Source organism: Diabrotica undecimpunctata, chromosome 9 (genome assembly GCF_040954645.1).
Source record: "Diabrotica undecimpunctata isolate CICGRU chromosome 9, icDiaUnde3, whole genome shotgun sequence".
NCBI classification, from domain to species: domain Eukaryota; kingdom Metazoa; phylum Arthropoda; class Insecta; order Coleoptera; family Chrysomelidae; genus Diabrotica; species Diabrotica undecimpunctata.
Genome location: NC_092811.1, coordinates 39,410,826 through 39,431,312, shown reverse-complemented (window position 1 = coordinate 39,431,312; position 20,487 = coordinate 39,410,826). Strand labels below are relative to the sequence as shown.

The window sequence follows — 20,487 nt, the reverse complement described above, 5'->3', positions numbered from 1 at the left end:
TTTATTTACTGGAGGACGCCGATAAATCTTGTCCCAACGGTTTGGTATTTCGCACGTTTTTTTTTATTCTGTTCCGGAGTACTCGATTCTTTTTCACTGTCACTAGAATAAGTTAGCTGGTACTCGTCCAAAAGATACTTGTCACCAAACTCATCCGATTCTTCATCTGACGAATCTTGCTAATATTTTTTAAGTTTTTGTTGCTCTTTCTTATACGAATTCATTGTACCGCTCTAATCTAAGTACTGACAAGAAAACGCAAGCCACGGCGCCTTCGCTTGTTACATTTGTCGACAGTTATCAACAGAAACAGACAAGTCAAGGCGTGATGCCACGTTGTCTGAAAAATTGAAGTTTAACCAAAATTTGCATTTTAGAGGGTTAGATTTTGATTTAAAAGTTAAAAAAAGTAATAGACATACTTTAAAAAAAAATGATCAACCAATGAAGACATATGGTGGCACTTAACCTGTTAAAAATGAGTATATTAGAGGAAGTCTAGAGGTGCCACTAATTGATGCCAAAATGAGAGCATATATTAAGATGGTTTGGACATACAATCCACGCTAATTACCCAATAGACAGACTTGATGATTTGCAAATTTCTAAAAGGAGTTGTGGAGGAAGACCAAAGACCTGAGGAAGACGCTTAGACAGAACATGTCGATACAGGGAATTATTATTGGTACACCCAAGATAGAAATTTATGTAGAGATGTATCTAAAGAAGCCGATCCAGCATATAGATAAAGACAAAAAGAACGTTGATGACTAAAAATATATTTTTTAGGTCTCTCTTATTTTTTTTTAAATGTTTACCTTGCCAACATGTACATCACTAATTAAGTTCATTCTTTCGAAAGTTAGCAATCCAAATGGCAGTTGTAGCTTTGGAAACTGCTACACGAAAGATTTCTGTAGATGAGCGGTCAAACTATCTCCTTAGCTCTTTCAGCCACGAGTTCTGGCGTCTTCCAACTGATCTTTTGCCCTGCACTTTACCGTCCAATATGATTTGAAGTAATTCATATCTTTCACCTCTGAACACATAACCCAAGTATTGTATTTTCCTCTCTTTGATTATGCTGAGTAATTCTTTTTGTTTACTCATGCGCCGAAGAACCTCACCATTGGTAACTTTTGTATCCATGGAATTCTCAGCATCCCTCTGTATATATATATTTCAAAGGCATCTAATTTTTTTTCTGTTTTAGAGTCCATTGTCCAACTTTCACAGCCATACAGCAAAACAGAGAAAACGTAACATCTGATCATTCGTATACTGAGTTCTAGACTATGGTCTGATCTTGTAAAAAATGTTTTCATGTTAATAAGTGATTACCTTGCTTGTTCGATTCTTAACAGGATTTCTTTTTTTGGGTTACACTGGCTGTTGATATTTGCCCCCAAATGTTTTATGGAAGTTACCTGTTCTATTGTTTGTTCCTTAGCGTACAAATGTACGTTTGTTGGTATCTTTGAAAGTACTAGAATTTTAGTTTTGGAAACATTTACATGTAAACCGAACATTTCACTATGACGAACTACCACATTGATTATATTTTGTAGTTCTTGTGTGTTGCTTGCTATTAGGACGGTATCATGAGCGTACCTGATGTTGTCTATACTGATTCCGCTAATCTCGATTCCACCTTGGACCTCGTCTAATACTTTTCAGAATATAGATTCCGAATAAAGATTAAATAATAATGGCGATAAGACGCAACCTTGTTGCATTATTCATCGGATTCGTATATCTTCGGATGTTCTGTGCTTTATTTGAATTGTTGCTGTTTGGTGCCAATATAGTTCTGAGATAATTCGCAAGTCTTGTTCGTCAATTCCAGTTGTTCCCAGAATTTCGATCATCTTTTGATGGTTAACGCAGTCAAATGCTTTTCGATTATCAATAAAACATGCATATACATCTACATTCATGTTTCTGCATCGTTGTATTAATACATTTAAGGCAAAAAGAGCTTCTCGTGTTCCCAATCCATTTCGAAATCCGAATTGAGTGTCACTCATCTGAAACTCACTTCTTCTTCTTAGCCTTCTGTCGTCCATGTTTGGACATAGGCCTCTCCCAACTCCTTCCATCGGTCTCTATTCTGAGCAACATATTTCCAATTTGTTCCGGCTATTCTTTTAATGTCATCAACCCATCTCATCTGTGGTCTTCCTCTTGTTCGTTTACTTTCGTAAGGTCTCCAATGTTGTATTGAAGTATTCCAACGTTGGTCTTTTTTTCTAGCAGTGTGGCCCGCGAAGCTCCATTTAAGTTTAGCAATTTTTGTTGCTATGTCCTCGACTTTTGTTTTGGATCTTACCCAGTCGTTCCTCTTTTTATCTGACAGTCGTATACCTAACATTGCTCTTTCCATTGTTCTTTCTGTTGTGTCTAGTTTATTCATGTTTGCCTTGGTTAGGGTCCAGGTTTGACATCCATATGTCATGATAGGAAGGATGCATTTGTTGAACACTTTGCTCTTCAAGTATTGGGGTATTTTGCGGTTCTTAAGTATCCAACTAAGTTTTCTAAATCCCGCCCATGCTAGTCTTGCTCTTCTAGTAATTTCCGCACTTTGGTTATCTTTGTCAAGTCTCAGGATTTGGCCTAGGTAGATATATTCCTCGATTTGTTCTATCTCACTGCCATTTATAGTTGTACGTCTGGGGTCATCTGTGTTTGTCATTTTTTTTTCATATTCACTTTTAGGCCGACGTATTGGGAGCTGGCTGCTAGTTCCCCCATCATAATTTGCAGTTCCTCTAATGTGCACGCTATAATCACTATGTCGTCAGCGAATCTGAGGTGGTTTAACTTGTTGCCATTAACGTTAATGCCATAGGTTGACCAATTTGTAGTTTTGAAGACGTCTTCTAGGGCTAGGTTGAAAAGTTTGGCGATATTACCTCTCCTTGTCTCACTCCTCTCTTAATGGGGATGGGATTTGTATTTTCGTCTAGCTATACTATCATAGTTGTATTTTCATATATATTATGTATTAGTTGCCTGAAACTCACACTTCTTGTAAATTCATGTATGAATGATGTATGTCTGAGAAAAGCTTCAAGGACATGAAACATCATGCTTAATATTCGATAGTCATTGCAGTGTGAGGCAATGGATTTTTTTGGTAATCTTTCTGTTTCTGTGCTTCTGAGCTTTTACTGCATAAATAACTTCTTCTTTTAATATCTTTTAATATCGCATTTTTATATTGTTATAAAAGTTTTCAATTTTTTCCTCTGGTTTGCCACTTGTTGCATAGATCTGAATAACATTTAGGTTTCTATCGGTTGTTCTTAATTTCAACATTGCTACTCTATCATTTTAGAGGGATGAAGTCTATGACTGACTGCGCAATTAAGTTCAATATCTGATGTTTAAATCACCGTCTAACTATTTTGTATTTCTGTGAGTTAGTTTAAGTTTTTATGATATTTTGAACTTTAATACTGAAATAATTGAACAAATTATTATATAGTTGATAAGAATCATTGCAAATTTGTATACCTTTTTCGTAGCCGTAGTAACTAATCAGCCAAAAAATTATTAGAAGACATTACAGAGCAAACTTTTCCTTAAAACGTAAATTCTACACGTTCTTACTATAACCTTTTAAATGCGACCTAGGTGATGATAGTTTATTCTTCAGTATATCCGGAACAATTATTTTTCAACAATGGTACTTCACAGAACTATTATATAACCTTTGTCTATTACAGCGAAACTAAAATATTCTAGTACCTAGAGATCATTTCCTGGTACAGATCGGCGACGAATATGGGTAGGCGTAAAATCCTACGGAACCTTGCATGGTATAGAATTATTTATATTACTTATCTCAATGAAAACAATGGTGGCCTTAGAAAAGCAGACGAGGTTATCTCAACGTTGAAATTAACTGAATGATTACGATGATCTACCCTTGAAGTAGAGACGCTATACCTCACAAAAGGGACGCATTTTATCCCTACTTCTACTTGGAAATAGATAGGTTGATATAAATAATTTTTGTTGGCTGTTACAGTTATTCTGCTCCAAATTTGCATGTATTGACATACATCATTATTTGGAGCAAAATAAAAAATTATTATTTACATTTATTACAGTTTATTTATTATTTTAAAAACAAGGGACCGTGCAACATGAAAAGTTATTTAATTTTTGGATTATGGTTGTTAAACGAGGTGTTAGGAGATGCAGTATATAAGAATTGTAAGTAAATATAAGTATCTTATTTGCTTTTAGATACGGTTTAATAAAAACCGCCAAAGCGTTCAATTATACGGGGAAAAGAAAAAGAGTATTTAACCTACTGGTAAAAAAATATTATTTTTGTTTTAAGAATGCATATTTAGTTTCCAATTTACTCTCCCTATCGTATTTTGGTTCATTTTTAAATTTTATTTTAGTTTTAAATCACTTTGTCTAAGATACACACAAAATACCTTAAATTATCTTATTATCTTATCTTATAACCCAAAATATCTCTCAGGGTTCAAATCTCAAAAAAATATATGGACATGTCAAGCAATTTGATGAACCCAGTCTGAGAGACTTTTGTTCGAACGCTAATCAAAATTGATTGTAATCAAATATTTAATTACAATCAAATACGTCACAGCAGCTGTCAAAATTATTAAAAATTGCTTATTATAATTATTATTGATTTGTAAATAAAAACATGAAATTAACATCAGAAAGAGTTTAATTATGGTTTATTAGTACCTTGTCCCAAGTACTAGAGAGAAAGTACTTGGGCAAGATTTAATAAAAAAACTGTGCTCAACATCTGCTTTTTATTTGTAAAGTTTTATTTATTTGGTCCCAGTTGTGTATCTTTCTGTAGAAAGATATACAACTGCTGTATTTTATACTCCACTATACAAACAAACAATATCTTTAAACTCGTCTGTCTGCACTTTTCCCTTTGTTTTTTGTTTCTATAAGAACTATTACATCTAATTTTAATCTCGTTAATTTCTTTCAAGACTCCATTTAGCTAATTCCAAATACCTTGGATATTCCACATTCCAAAATTAATTATTTTCATTTATTAGTTAACTTCGTGTTCCGTTAGGGCTATCCGGCGGTTTTTTTTCTAGGATTTTGTGCAATAAAATTTTTTTCGTGTGATGGGGAGCGATCCATCGCTAGAAACCTCTATTCTTCGAAGGACCATTTCTTCCACTCTCGTCTGCCCTGATTCACATGATTGCTCATGTTTCCACTAAAGCATCACTGGGAGCACCACTAGGAAGTGAGAGTTGGAAATTGAGTGGGAGAGGCTAAGTGATGCTTACAGCTGACAGCATCATTTCACCACCCCTTGTTCACACCTATCCTGTGCTTTTGCTAAGTATATACAACGTGTACTCATTTTCTTTATTACTACTTATATTTCATCAATTCTACTATTTTTTTTTATTTAAACAAATATAACCGCATCAACCACTAAGGGTTATTAGCGGGGGGACATACACAAACAGTAAGATACATATTGTTACATAAAAAAATATTTTTTACAATCTGTATATAGTTTAGTCATTTTAAGATAACTTAATAAAGACTGTAAATTTGACGTTAGTATACTTTTTAAATTATCACTAAGGGCACACGCGATTCTTTCGTTCTGGTACACTGAACACTCAACAATTATATGTTTCACTGACAACTGAGTGTTGCACTTGGTACACATCGGAGCAGCCTCCTGGTTGAAGATATGCTTGTGTGTAAGGAAAGTATGTCCTATTCGGAGTCGGTTGATGATGACTTTGTCTTTTCTATTATTTGGTAGGATGAGTTTGGTTCCTACTTGACTTAGACATTCTTTGAGTTTGTTAGCAGTGTGATCCCAAGTAGTTTGCCACGCTCTGTACACGTGGGCTTTGATATTTACTTTGTGATCGGTCCAAGGCATTTGATTTATGATAGCAATACTTTGGTCGGTGGTTGCATTGCTTGCCAGAGAGTCCACTTCCAACCGTTGGGGTTCCACTGTAATATGAATGTGCTGGCCATTAACTCTTCATGTGTTAGCTATTTATTGTTGAGAACTTGATTCTTAGTCAGTTTCGTCAGTAGAAGAAGAACTGTTGAGAAGCAGTTTCTTCTTCAATCTGGTGATATTGTTTTTTAAAGTTTCATTTTGTATTTGAGAATATATAAAGTTTAAAATTTCTTTTATTTCTTGGCTTTCATTTGAATAATTTTTAAAAATGCGTTCAGGATATTTTGAGTGAAGGGAATTTGCCAAAAAATCACATATATCATGAAAAGTAAGTGTAAAGGAAGGGTTTCTATTTTCAATTTTTTCTTTAATTTGATTTAGAATAATTGGAATATCTTCTTGGGTTTTAGGCTTTTTCTTAGGTTTTTGAGTATCGGGAGGAGGTAGGTCATTTTCAAGAATTTCAGGAGAGGATATTTGTCTTTTAGTTGCAGGAGTAATTTCAGTGGTTTTTCTATCGCTTTCAATTACTAAGGAATTATCTTGGAATATTTTTGGTTGATTCAAAATTTGTAATTCATTGTTTGTTTGTGAGGAAGTGGTTTGGTCCTTTGTAGCTGATGCGTGATTTTGTAAGGTATTGGGTTCTGGTTCCATTAATGTTTCGGTATCTTCTTGGTATTGGTTTCGTGGTTGATCTTGTAGCTGATTATATTTTTCATTGGTAGGGTTATGTATATTCACGTGGTGGTCAGTTTCCATTTGATTAATTGAGTTGCTTGATGATGATAAAGAAGGACAGTCAGAATCGTGATGTCCGACAATCTTGCATCTGGAGCAGTTTAAACTATCTATGGAAATGTATAGTCGATATGATGTATTGTCGAATGAGATTAGAAATGAGTCAGGAATTGATGCATTTTCTAAAGGACTTATGAACATTTGCCTCCTAAAGCTGAGTACGTGGCTGTATTCTGAGTCTTGCATGCCTACTCGTAGAAACGTCGTGTTGGAGGCGGATTTTATACCCATTGTTTTTAAGTGCTCTTCAATTATGCTATTAGGTATAGTAGGACATACATTAGATATGATGAGTCTCTGGGCAGGGGTTATAAGTCTTCTTACTTCAATCTGGTTACCATCAATATTTATATATTTGTGGGAGCTAAGAAATTGATCAACTACATATTTAGAGGAGAGGTGAGAGCAGATGCGGTTGTTTGCTATTTGGGATGCCCAAACAACATTTTTGGGCTGTACTATTGATCCAAAAGCTTTTACATATTCGAAAACTTTTATTCCTTGTATGGTTGAAAGTATAATACTTTGGTCTTTTGAAGGATATTTGAAACTGTTTAATGCATTGGAGTAAGATATATGTGACGTAGTGGGTATATTTCGTGAGGTAGTAGCTGATTCCGGTTCATCCATCTTCCCGCTGAGAATTTACGTACATTGGCACAGATGATCTGAAGCCGGACCTGGCCACTTAATAAAATTGAACAGCAGCCTAGCCTAATTACTTGTTAGAAGCAAGAACCAGCAAAAAGTTGTTGTCGATAATCGATAAGTTGAATTGAAATCGATAAAATATTTTGCCTTTTAAACTTCTGATTTTAAGGTTATTAATAATGCAGTTTTGTACTCACAGAATTCTACGATTTTCAGTGCACTGTCACGTTAAACTTTAAGTTGCAAACAGTATAAAAATTAAATTATATTTTTAATTTTAACTACTAGTAATTAACAATTTGTCACAACCGATAGAAAGCTGTATGATCTGCCAGATATCGGGGCCGGACCCTAATATTTTTGTTTTAGCATTTTAAATGGTTTAAACAACACAAAATATGTATGTCTATACTCTTACTATTAATTTTAGAACTTCCGCATCGATATCTACAAAATCTCTTAATACTTTAGCCTTTTAGCCTAGTGGAAGTGACATTTGACAATTTCCGCGCTTGTTGTAGTTGACCAACCAAAAAATACGCATTTGCCACGTTTGCCTCCCTACGCTGTCTTGTTTCGATTTTATCGGGTTTTCTTGAAATAAACTTAGATGTAATGAGTGAGGTGAGTCACAGCCTACCTATAGCAGGGGTATCGCAACCAGCTCTCCTTGCCAGAAACGACATCTCAATTGTCTCATTTCCAGCACCATTTCTTTGACATATTATATGTCTAGAGAGGTGATGCCAATGGGTAACTCATTTGCAGTAGTTGGTGTTGTTTTCATGGCACCTGTTATATTTAGGTACGACTGAACGTTTACGCTAAATATGGTTTAGTTTGTTAATCGCTGTTGCCTGTAGCACTTTTGGTACCCAAGAAATATCTCCATGAGTTAGGATTGGCCTAATGACAGTAGTGTAGATCCAGGTAATCACCCTGAGCGAAAGGTTCTAGGTGCGTCCGAGCATTCATCGCCACTGCTCATAGACAATATATGCTCTTTTAGCTATAACATTTAAGTGGGAGTTCCATGTAAACTTCCTATCTAGGGTAATACCAAGGTATTTCACCTGTTCTCTTTAGACCAATTTAGACTGCAGTTTAGAATACTTTGGGTATTAAGCACGTGATCCTTATTTTTTTGGTGAAAAGGAAAGTCTCAATCTGCTTAGGATTTATAGATAATGTTAATTACTTACACCATGTTTCTATTAGTCTGAGAGCAACTTGTAATCTCTCACATAGTGTATTCTCAAACTTACCGCTTTGCAGGAGGCTGTCGTGTAGAACCCGTTGATGCTGAGTTGGTCCACCAGGGTGTCTAGAACTATGTTGCTGGAAATATATCTTAGAGCCAAGGACGTTCTGAATATTCCCACTAGGTGCGACAGAAGGATATCCAGTTCTCACTGTAGTAGGGCTGGATATATGCCATCAGCAACTGGTGACTTGGAAGGGGTGATGCAGGATATGACCCACCTTACTTTTTCCTCATTAGTCATTATTTTGGCAGATGCCAGTCATTCAGTGAGGGTATGGTTATTTCTTCCGACCAGTTCGGTGCTGTTAAGGTGCTAGAACCGGGAAGTATGTTTTCATCAGGATCTCAGCATTTTTGTAAAGGCTGGAAGTTTTGTTTCCATCTTCCCTCGTTACTATGACGATATGCCGATGTGTGTCTTTTGAGAGCGATTTTTGTAGCTTGAAAGCCTGCGTTAAATCTTAGATTTCCTCACAGTAGGCTCTCCAAACAGCTCTTTCGTTTGGTCTGCAGACTTTCTTAAACTCTCTGAGGTTTTATTGATAAAAATCCCAATTCTCTTTGAGTCTAGTAAGTTTTGCTCTATTAAAAGCTGTTCTTGTTGTCTTTCTAAGGTGTTCCAGTCAGTTTACTACCAAAAGTTGGTTTTGCGACTTTCCTGGACTATTCTTATCGGACAAATTTTTTTATAAGTATAGCTGATTAAGTTTTGTAATATTAGTTTTATTAGCATACACGCCACAAAAGAGGAGAAGGAAGATGAAGAAAAAGACCAAGTCTACAGTGAATTGGAAAACACGTATGAAAGTTGTCCCGGAAATAACACTAAGATACTAATCAAAGATTTAAATACTAAAATGGAAAGATAATAAATTTTTTGAGTTTAATAACTTTCCAAATAATAAGAATAGTTTTTGTGTTTTAATTATAAAAATTATTATAATTATAACAATAAACAAAATATACCAATAATGTCATTAATGATGAGTAATATAAGGTAAACAGTAAAAAAAACTTTTTAACGCTTATCTATTGTTGAAACAAATTCGATAGGAAATACAGAAATTCATTAGTACAGATTTTGCAAACACTGAAACACAATACGGGTGTGTCGGTAAACTTGAACTTGGTAGGTATGTGAGGCATATGAACTTGAAAACTGAACAGGTGAAGTGTAGTATATAAAAACAGCTACTAATTATTTAAATCTTTGTAACTTTTTCAGTCGCTGATATCGCTTGTGGAAAACGAAAAGCTCCAACAAGAACAAGTAGAATAGTAGGTGGTGAAAATGCAGAAAAAGCTGAATTTCCTTGGTTGGTTTCGTTGACGAGAAGAGGAGGGCATTTCTGTGGTGGAACCATTATCTCAGAAAAGTTTGTGTTAACAGCAGGACATTGTCTTTGCACGTAAGATAATAAGATTTAATAACAACTTATACCAGATGTATATAAATGGTTAAATATAATTTTTTTTGTTTAAAATTAATGTGCTTGGCTACTAAGGCTACTTACACAAGGACGATTATAAAACAAAAAATTTTACAATAAATATTAATGTTACAAAATACAAAATGTTATCGTACAATGAAATTATTATATTTTATAATACAACTGAATTTATTTGGTCAGCGTTACTTAGGATATCTTGTATATTAAGTTTGAGGCGATAAAGTTGTCTTTTGGCAGATTATTGATGGCATTCGGTAAGTAGTGATATGATTGACTGTCAGTTGTGATTGGCAGCTTTGACTAGTAGGTCGGTTGCTGGATGACTTTGGTAACCATGTGTTAATTTGCTACGATAATATCTCGTCTGGCCAACTTGTAGTGCCAAAAATTGGAGGACTGTCTATTCAATGTTGTATTTGATATAAAGTTGAGCAGTTGGTGTCCCAGTATTATTGCCATTAGGTTCTTGTTCTTCTTTTAATGCGAGATTTTAAGTCATTACCAATTTGGATATTAACAGCGGGATCAGAAGACGTTGACGCAAGTTCAGCGTAATGGTCTGCAAGTTTATTGCCTATTATACCAATATGGGATGGTAACCAGATTAGAGTAACTTATATTTTGGGAAAAGATAAGTTAGTAATGGTCGTAGATCTTTTGGACGATAGGATGATCAGTGAATACATTTTGAAAAGATTGAATTGAGGCTAGAGAGTCTGTGCATATAGCAACTTGCTTATTTGTTGATGAATGATGAAATGTATTTGATAGCTTGAAGTATACTGAATAATTAGCTAGTATGAACGCTGCAAAAGGAGGAGATAAGGGATGACGTGATAAGAGTATGTGACGTTGTAACAAAACAGCCTACTCCTGCATCATTTTTTAAAGCATCAGTGTATAGTACTATGTCGTATTTCTTTGTAAAGATAATTTCTTTAAAAGTTGTTATGACTATAGATCAATGAGAATATGTGGATAGGAGAGGTGGAATTGTTTGTGGTAGAGATATGTCATCAAGTAACTGTGCCTAAATTAGTGGGGTAGTTTTAATATTGGTAATTTAGAGAGGTTTTGCAGTATATTCGTGGATGATACAAATAGAGGGATTAAAAGAAATAGATACTGCGTAAGGCAGTAGTAGTTGCTCCCCTCTAATCTAAAACAGGGTTCATTTGCTTCGCAATATATAGGGTTAGATATAAAGGCGCCTATACAAATACGGAGAGCTGTGTTGTGTATCGAACTTAAAAGATAAAGATGTGTTTTAGAAGCAGAGATGTATAAGTAAGAACCATAGTCCAGTTTGAAATAAATAAGAGATCTAGATATCTTAAGAAGGGAATTTTCATCTGCACCCCAATGATAGTACAAAAAAGTTTTGATAATATTTAGTCTTTTGTACGCTTTACCCTTTATTTCTAATATATATATTCCTTCCAGGTAAGTCAAGAATCATACTTTAAACCGAGTACTTTACATTCTCTGATAACGGGAAGATAAGTTTTGTCAATCATTATTCTAGATGAGGAGGGAGGTGGTCTTCTTCTTCTTAAAGTGCCCTCTCCTCAATGGAGGTTGGCTACTACAATTTTAAACTCTTCTCTATCTTCAGCTGTTCTTATTAGCTGTTCAAAATTTAGCCCTGTCCATTGTCGGATGTTTCTGAGCCACGATAGTCTTTTCCTTTCTAGGCCTCTCTTTCCCTCGATTTTTCCTTTCACTATAAGTTGGGCATATTGGTACTTATTATTTCTCAGTATGTGGCCTAGGTATAATGTTTTTCTAACTTTTACTGTGTTAAAAAGTTCTCTTTCCTTGCCTATTCTATGCAGCACTTCTTCGTTTGAGGTATGCGATGTCCATGAAATAGAGGTGGCCTACTAAATTTTATTATTTTTGATTTTGTATATGATAACGATAAGTCTATGGAGCTTGTTTTATTAACGAGAGTATCTACTGCAGATTGAATGAGCTTAGAAGTCGTAGAGACAGGTCGTCAGTGGCAGTATATTATTCTTCTTCTTATAGTTCCTTCTCCTATTGGAGGTTGGCTATCATCACAGCTATCCGTACCTTATTGGCGGCTGCTCTAAAAAGATCTACTGAGCTGCAACTATACCACTTTCTTAGAATTCTTTGTCTTCCTATAGATCTTTTACCCTTGATTTTACCTTGCATTATGAGCCTTAATATCTCACATTTTGCACCTCTGGTAATGTGGCCTAAATATTTCAGCTTTCTTGTTTTGATGTGCTTTATGATCTCGCAATCCTTTTGTAGCCTTCTTAACACTTCTGCATTTGTAACTCGTTGGGTTCATGGTATTTTCAAAATCCTTCTATAGCACCACATCTCAAATGATTCCAACTTCTTTATACGAGTATTATCCACTTTTAGTGTCTAGCTTTCCATTCCATACAACAAAGTCGAGAACACGTAGCATCTTAAGGTTCTTATCCTCAGTTCCAGAGGAAGGTATCGATTAACAAACATTGTTTTTATTTTTATAAATGCTTGTCTTACAATTTCAATGCGTGTCCTTATTTCTCTACCTTGGTCATTGTTTTCATTTACCCAGGTTCCCAGATATTTGTAGTTATTCACTCTTTCTACTTGTTTGTCTTCGATATCTAGCCTTCCTACTGTATGTTGCTTAGAAATAATCATGCACTTGGTTTTCTTAACTTTCATTTGTAGTCCATATTTTATATTGACTTGATGTAATCTATTTACTAAGCGTTGCAGTGCTTCTAGACTGTTTGAAAAACAGCGGTGTCGTCTGCTAATCTCAAGTTGTTGTTCAAGATTTTTCCGTTTATTGATATACCTTGTTGTTCCTCTGATATTCCTTCCTTAAAAATAGCTTCGCTGTACAGATTGAGTAATAATAGGGACAGCACGCAACCCTGTCTAACACGTCTTTTGATTTCTATAGTTTCTGTATCGACATTTTCGATTCTAACCTTTGCTTTTTGATTCCAGTACAGATTGACAATAACCCGTATATATCACTACCCACATTCTTTTCTTTTAACAGTTTTATGAGTTTCTGATGTCGTACTCTATAAAAAGCCTTTTGATAATCTATAAAGCAGACATAGAGATCCTGGTTCATATTTGGCGTCTTTGCGCGAGAACGTTAAAAGCGAACAGAGCCTGTCTCGTTCCTAGTCCTCCTCTGAATCCAAACTGGATGTCATCTATATCTTCTTCTATTTTTGTGTATTGTCTTCCATGTATTATTTTGATAAATATCTTAAGTGTGTATTAAGGAAATTTTTCTGTACTGGGAGCATTCTGTCGCATGTATTGATTTTGGTAGTGTTACAAACGTGGACAGCAACCAATCTTCGGGTATTACTCCTGTTGTATATATTTAGTTGAAGAGATCTAAAAGTATATGCAGTGTTTCTTCGTCTTCGCATTTAATTAGCTCAGTGGGTATCTGATCTGGGCCTAGTAATTTTGCGGTCTTTGCATTTCTAATTGCCTGTTCTAATTCTCACATTATTATTTTCGGTCCTTTTTGTTCCTGTGGATCTTCCTGTATCATCATCGAATAATTTCATTATGTATTCTTGCCACAATCTTAGTTTATCTTTGATGTCTGCAATGAGTTTACCATTATCATCTTGTAGCGTGCTCGCTTTTTGGTATTTGTTAGTTCTTTTATTTTTTTATGCATATTAAAGCTGTCATATTTTCTGTCATACTCTTCTATGTGTATGCATTAATCTGTTAACCACTTTTCCTTGGCCTTTTTTATCTCTACTTTAATTCTACTTTGTAGTTCTTGATATTTTGGCTCATTTCTCCCCTAAATCTCTTCCATTTCTCCTCTCTTCCATTAAATTATTACCCCATCGGTTTGAGTGTGGACTGATGAAAAAATACCACTGACAAACACTGTAAACGATAGTGATGATAAGAAATTTTGTATAAAATTGAATATATTGCCTTTAATATTATATAGGGTTAGCTTGTTTAGTATAGAGTGCCTGCTAATAGTATCAAATCCGCCTTAAATGTCAAATACAGCAATCACGACTTCATTTGACTTTTGTTGAAAGCATGGGAAATATGACTTTGGAGGATTACTAGATTGTCTTAAGTTGAGCAATTTCTTCTACATCCTGACTGTTCCTTAGGAATTATGTTAAATTTGGCAAAGAACCATATAAGTATTTTGTTAATCATTTTTTTTAACATGAAAATGAATTCTACGTAAAAGAATTGCGAATTGAGATATGTAATGTAATAATATGTAATTATTTCGGAAGAACACATGGGATGAGTGCGTATCAATGGTTCAAGTAAAGAAGTATTTATTTTGCTTCTAAATTTTGTATCAGTGTTTTGCCAGGGTTTCGACAATTTCTTTATTATCACCAATAACAATATTATTTGAGGTAAAAAAAGAGATTTTGGTGTTCGTATTGATTTCTTGGATTTTTCGAATTTTTTTTTTCAGATTTAGATTTTTAGAATAACATTGGTATTTTTATTAATAAGATACATAGTTTCTCCAAGAAGATTTTTACTTTGTTTTATAATGAACCGTGACTTCGCTCTAGCTTTTTTTAATTTTGTGAGAATTTTTAAGTCATTATTTTTTCGATAATTTTTAAGTGCCACCTTATCTTGTTCTATAGAAGTTTGGCATGAGTTTTTCCACCAAGGAACTGTTCTTGTTTATGTGACATAATACTTTTGGCAATATGCAAATTGGCAGCTGAAAGTATGGTGTCTCTGAATAATGTTATACCATTGTCAATATTGTAAGTGTAAGTAAGTCGGATATTTGTTTGGGACGTGTAACTGGCTCAATCAGAATTTTTTAATTGCTGGTAGTTTCTGGACAGAGCTTGTTCAGTATTGGAAATATATGATACGACGATAGGATAATGATGGCTGTCATAAAGGTCATCAGCGGCTTCCTAAGTTAGTAAAGGTGCTGATTTGGAATTACTTAAGCTAAGATATATTGAAGAGAATGTCCTAGAGGAAAAATTTAAGTGTGTAAAATTTAAGTGTGTACTAGAACCTGTATTTAATATGCACAAACTCGTACAGCTTTATCAATAGTTTTGCCTTTCTTTGACGTGTAATTGAATCCCCACATGGAATTCATCATTCAATCTTCGCTTATCCACTGCTGGACATAGATCTCCCTCATAATTTTCCATCTATTTCGATCTTGTGCCTCTTGCATCCAATTCCTATGACAACGTTTTAGATCGTCAGTCCAACGTGTTGGTGGACGACCTCTACTTCGGTAGGCATCATCTCTTGGTCTCCTCATCAGTTCCATTTTAGTGTTGCTACTCTCTCTACTGCATCAGCCACTCCTGTTCTTTGTCGTAGCTGGCGATTTGGGATCTTGCCATATGGAATTATGGTTATTGAAATCACCTACAAGAATGTATGGTGAGGGGAGCTGATAAATAAGGTCTAGAAGTTCTATTTCCTTCAGTGAGTGGCTGGGTAGAATATATACACTACATATAGTCAGTTTATTTGGGCACTATGCGCTTATGGCGATAGTCCCCAGTTCGGTGATAAGAGAGAGAGATGAGACGAAAATAGTTCATTGGAAATAAAAATTAAAGTTTTACCACTGGCTCTGTTGCAGTTAGTTCGAATATAATGATAGTCTTCAATTTTTGTTTAGTTTAGGAAGTCTAAATATTTTTGACTTAGTTTCTTGTAAACATATCATTTCAGGTTGTTCTTCGGCGACTTAGTGCTGGATTCTTTCTAAGCGACGAAAGAATCCATCGCAATTTCATTGTATGATTTTGAAAGCGATTTTTAATTAGAAGAGTGAGATACGGGCGACTGTAAGGATTGATGAGAACATTGAGAAATAGGAGCGTTGGTTTCATCATTAGTTTGGTAATTGGACCAGGCACTCATATTGTTATGGTCATCAAGATTAATTTTTTTGCAGTCTAGTAATGCGGTTTTTAAAACACCTCTCCTTTGTTTCTGAATGGGGAAGCGATAAGTCGTTTAATAACCCTCGGATATTGTAGAGGTGAAGTTAAGAGCTTTTTAAATGGATCTGTGATGCCATATGTAATTTCTAGGATAGATATAAACGAGTTTCGGTCAGAGTTAGTTCCGATGGATTATTTTTGTAAATACCTTGAACTACGTTTAGTGAGCTAAGTGAACTTTAGTGAACTTTAAGAGGACATTTTTTTAAAGTTCAAAGTAATGAATAGAAAGAAAGGCTTTTCTTTCCTAAAAAATATTAAAGGGTGAAAATACTTTTAAAGGAAATAGTTCTACAACTACTGGTTTAGAGAGAAACATTACATGTTTATTATTACTTCACATCAACAGTTATTACAAATAATATTAACAAAATGCATCAACAAACCTTACAGTGGAGCTATTTGTAACGATTTACAATAAGCTCCAGACGTTGGGGACACTTCTAGGAATTTAAATTGTTATTACAAATGAAAATTATCTAAATTTTTCAACGGAGCTTACATTCATTCCTACACCATACATGTATTTCCTTTAAGAAAGTTTTTGGGATAGGAATTGAATTAAAAACACTGCAAACAACACACAACTGTGTCCCACACAAACTGGAATTGGTCTAGGGTGACCATGAAACACAAAATAGACAATTCTTGGAAAGTTGGACACTGATTCAGGCTTCGGGGTATCCTAGGTGACAACAAAGTGCAATCTTCAAAACTCGGCCACTTAATTTATTCTTTAAATTATGTGGACTTCTCAAATGGTTGGAATCGTCATCTTACAAATCTCCCACATAGGGCACAACACAACCAATCGGTGATTAACTCAACAAAAACTGCCAAATAGCATTTTAAACCCAAATTCACCTCTCAACTTAAAAAAATTGCCGGTTTTTGAAGACTACGCGCCGAAAGCTATCTCTTCCCAAATCCAAATCTCTCTCCTCATTGCTACTACATTTCACTATTTTCGATAACCAAAACGAATCAAGAAAAACAATAACGAATTTTTCAAAAAAATCCAGACTCAATAAATCCAAACGCTTTGGCGTTTAGAGTGAATCATAATCTCATTGCATCACTTTCCCACCAACCTAAGTGGATATTTATTTGATGCGCAATACTAAGCGGAATAAGGATCAGAGAAATACCCATCTCTGTTATATAAACAAAACTAAAATGTTTATATTATCAATCTTAGCGACGAAAAAAGATTGAGAATATTTTTCGGTGTTTTAACATATACGAAAGAAATCGAAATGCTACAGTATTTTAAACGGTTGTAATACCTGTTTCTTCAAAATTTTCCATCACGTTTTCAGGTTGCTTCAGGTTTCCATACTGAAATGGATGAATTTCTTTTTAAAAATCCTTCTAGCCAATCTTTACCAGCTACCGCGCTTGTTGTGTTAAATCTGTGATGAATATTTAAGTAGCCGTAGTAGTAGCAAGTTTAGTGTCAAAGTTATAGTCAACTAGATTGAATAGATTCGAAAAGAATCACGAATAAGTCATAAATCACAGCAATTATTTATAGAAAATGCTTAAAAAATAATGAAGTAATATAAAATAACATCTCATTACAATACTAACATACAGGGTGTTCTATGTAAGAAACGCGACCGATCCTGTATATCAAAATTAAATATTTTGCTGTTAATAATTTTGGACAATAGTAGACTACTTGTACTAAAAATCGTTTGAACAAATAAATTAATGGGATGTCAAATCTCTACAATGTATTGTTAATGCTGTCACGAATTTATTAAAAAAACGTAATTATCTTTTAAACTCCTAGACAAAATTGCAAAACCTTATATTGCAAAAACGAGAACATCGAGATGAGTCCAAAAATGTATAAATATAGAGTATGTTCCGTTAAAAAAAATTCTTTTTCTTAACGGAAAAAAGTTTTTTCCATCGTGCTAATACGGGTGGCCCTGCATATTTGAAAATATTTTCAAAGTACGGTCCTATCTACCCTCCAACTTTTATTACTAATTTTTCTTCGCATCTCTTACGACAAGCGAGTAACTGGACTTCCTCCCAATAATGCTGCAAATACAAAACGTCAAATATTATTTTTTATTAAAATATGATTTATTTCAATTAAATATACTTTTTATAATCCTAGTATATAAATAATGATTATATAATTTCAAAACATCTTCTGTAACAGAACTAATCACATATTTTTTAGAGGAATAGATCAAGATATTCTACCAGCTTTTTCCATAAAAGTAACGATATCTCAGTATGATTTAACTACCAAAAACAGTGATGCATATCAAGTAAATGTTAAAGAGATAACTATTCATCCTGGATATATTTGTGGGAAGCCGAAAGATGATATAGCATTACTTGAGTTAGAAAATATTTTAACATGGTCCAATACTGCTCTTCCAGCATGTTTGCCAAGTTCTAAGTCCACAGAGGACTACACTAGCTTATTGGCTATAGTTGCTGGTTGGGGCTGGACCAACGAACTTACTGAAAAAGGTAAGTATAAAGTTGTTTTTGGTTTTAACTCTTAGTTGTAAAAAAAAAATACGATTTATCCTGTTTAACAAACGTACTAAAATAAGCATGTTATAGTATAAGATTTCTACGAGGGCTGATCTATTTGATCCACCTTTGACCCGCTTATATTTTACTTTTATTAAACATACAATGCGTGGGTGTCCGATAGAGCATAGGATCAGTTGAACAGAATTGTCAGGTGGTGCAACAAATGGAGAGTCACACTTAATTTCTCCAAAACTCAATTAATTTTATTCAATTCCCCTCAGAGCCGCGATGCTGGGAGGAACCAAATAGCCTTCCTAAGAGAAAATCTTGGTTACAGAAACTCGGTGTCCTACTTGGGAGTTCATTTTAGCAGGACTATTATCTGTTACATTGACATCAAAGACACCCTAGACAGGGTAAGAAAAAGAGCTAGACTTCTGGACGCACTGTCTGAAAAACTTAAAAATACCTCTAATATGACACGGCTAGATAAGATGCACACCTACAAGACTTATCAGGCCTGACATCGAAAACAAGGCGTGTGTTTACGTGTTACTAAATCTTTGCCGAAGATTTAGTTGGAAGATCTACAGTACATAATACAACATATGTATACAATGCATGTGAAAAGTGCGGACTGCAAATGAATCTCAAGAAAACGAAATCAATGATATTCTCAAAAAAACCACAAAATGTAGATAACCTGATCATCAATAATACAATGATCGAAAGAGTAACAATATATAAATATTTAGGAGCGTGGCTAATCGAAGATGGAGATCAAACAAAAGAAATCAGATCTAGAATAGAAATGGCAAGAAACACGTTCATAAAATTGAAGAACTTACTTTGCAACCGTAATTTTAATCTAGAGATCCGCACAAGAATGCTACGTTGTTACGTTTTTTCTACTTTACTATACGGCATGGAAGCGTGGACAATAAAACAGTCTGAAATTAAAAAATTAAACTCCTTTGAGATGTGGTGCTACAGGAGAATCCACAGAATATCGTGGACTAAAAAAATACTAATATAGAGGTGTTACAAAGAATGAAGAAATAATGTGGAGTCATAAAAACTGTTAAAATTAGAAATATTCAATATCTCGGTCATATAATGAGGGGCGAGAAGTACGTATTACTGAGATTAATTATGCAAGGGAAGATACAAGGGAAGAGAAACCCACGACGACGCAAAATATCCTGGCTAAGAAATTTGAGAGAGTGGTTCGATTGCAGCTCATTATAATTATTCACAAGCGCGGCCAATAAAATTAAAATAGCGATGATGATTGGTAACCTCCGATAGGAGAAGGAACCTGAAGAAGAAGAAATCTTCGCCAAACCAACGCCATTTTGGCAACAAAAAGGAAAATCCCCAGAAAGTGCATGAGGAAATGTGCAGATTATCCGTCAACACTAATTCACCAAATTGCGAATATAGCATCAATAAAAGACAGAGTCCAATCTCTTAGCAATAGATACGTCCTCCGCACAATAGCTGGCACCAGAGCTAAGCCAATTTTCGAAGTCTTTTTTCTTTGCCAGGTGTCGTCGTCGTAAGTTTTCATCCATACACAATTATTAAATCTCGCAAGGGAATGTATAGGGAAACGACGGGTAATTACGAACACTTAAGGAAAATAATTGTTTATTTGAAATATAAAAATGTTGAAAACTCGGAAACCACTACACAGTGGCTAACAGTAATACAGCTATTAATTTTTGTTATTGGATAATCAAAAATAAAAATTTTAATAATAAAAAAACTCAATTAAAAATGTTCACGAAATGTTCGCTGTTACCCGAAATGTCGGGTAATAATAAACATGAGAAGGGTAATGGCGAACAGTAT

General features: G+C 34.5%; 1 protein-coding gene across 1 annotated transcript in view; it reads left to right on the top strand.

Annotated features, from left to right (window-relative positions):
- Positions 1-8,743: 8,743 nt before the first annotated feature.
- LOC140450543 (trypsin-1) overlaps positions 8,744-20,487 on the top strand; it is a 31,968-nt gene continuing 20,224 nt past the window's right edge. Inside the window, exons 1-4 of the mRNA XM_072544199.1 lie at positions 8,744-8,985; positions 9,729-9,808; positions 9,901-10,084; positions 18,326-18,624. Coding sequence (XP_072400300.1) covers positions 8,744-8,985; positions 9,729-9,808; positions 9,901-10,084; positions 18,326-18,624 — 805 coding nt within the window. The remainder of the gene's footprint in view (positions 8,986-9,728; positions 9,809-9,900; positions 10,085-18,325; positions 18,625-20,487) is intronic.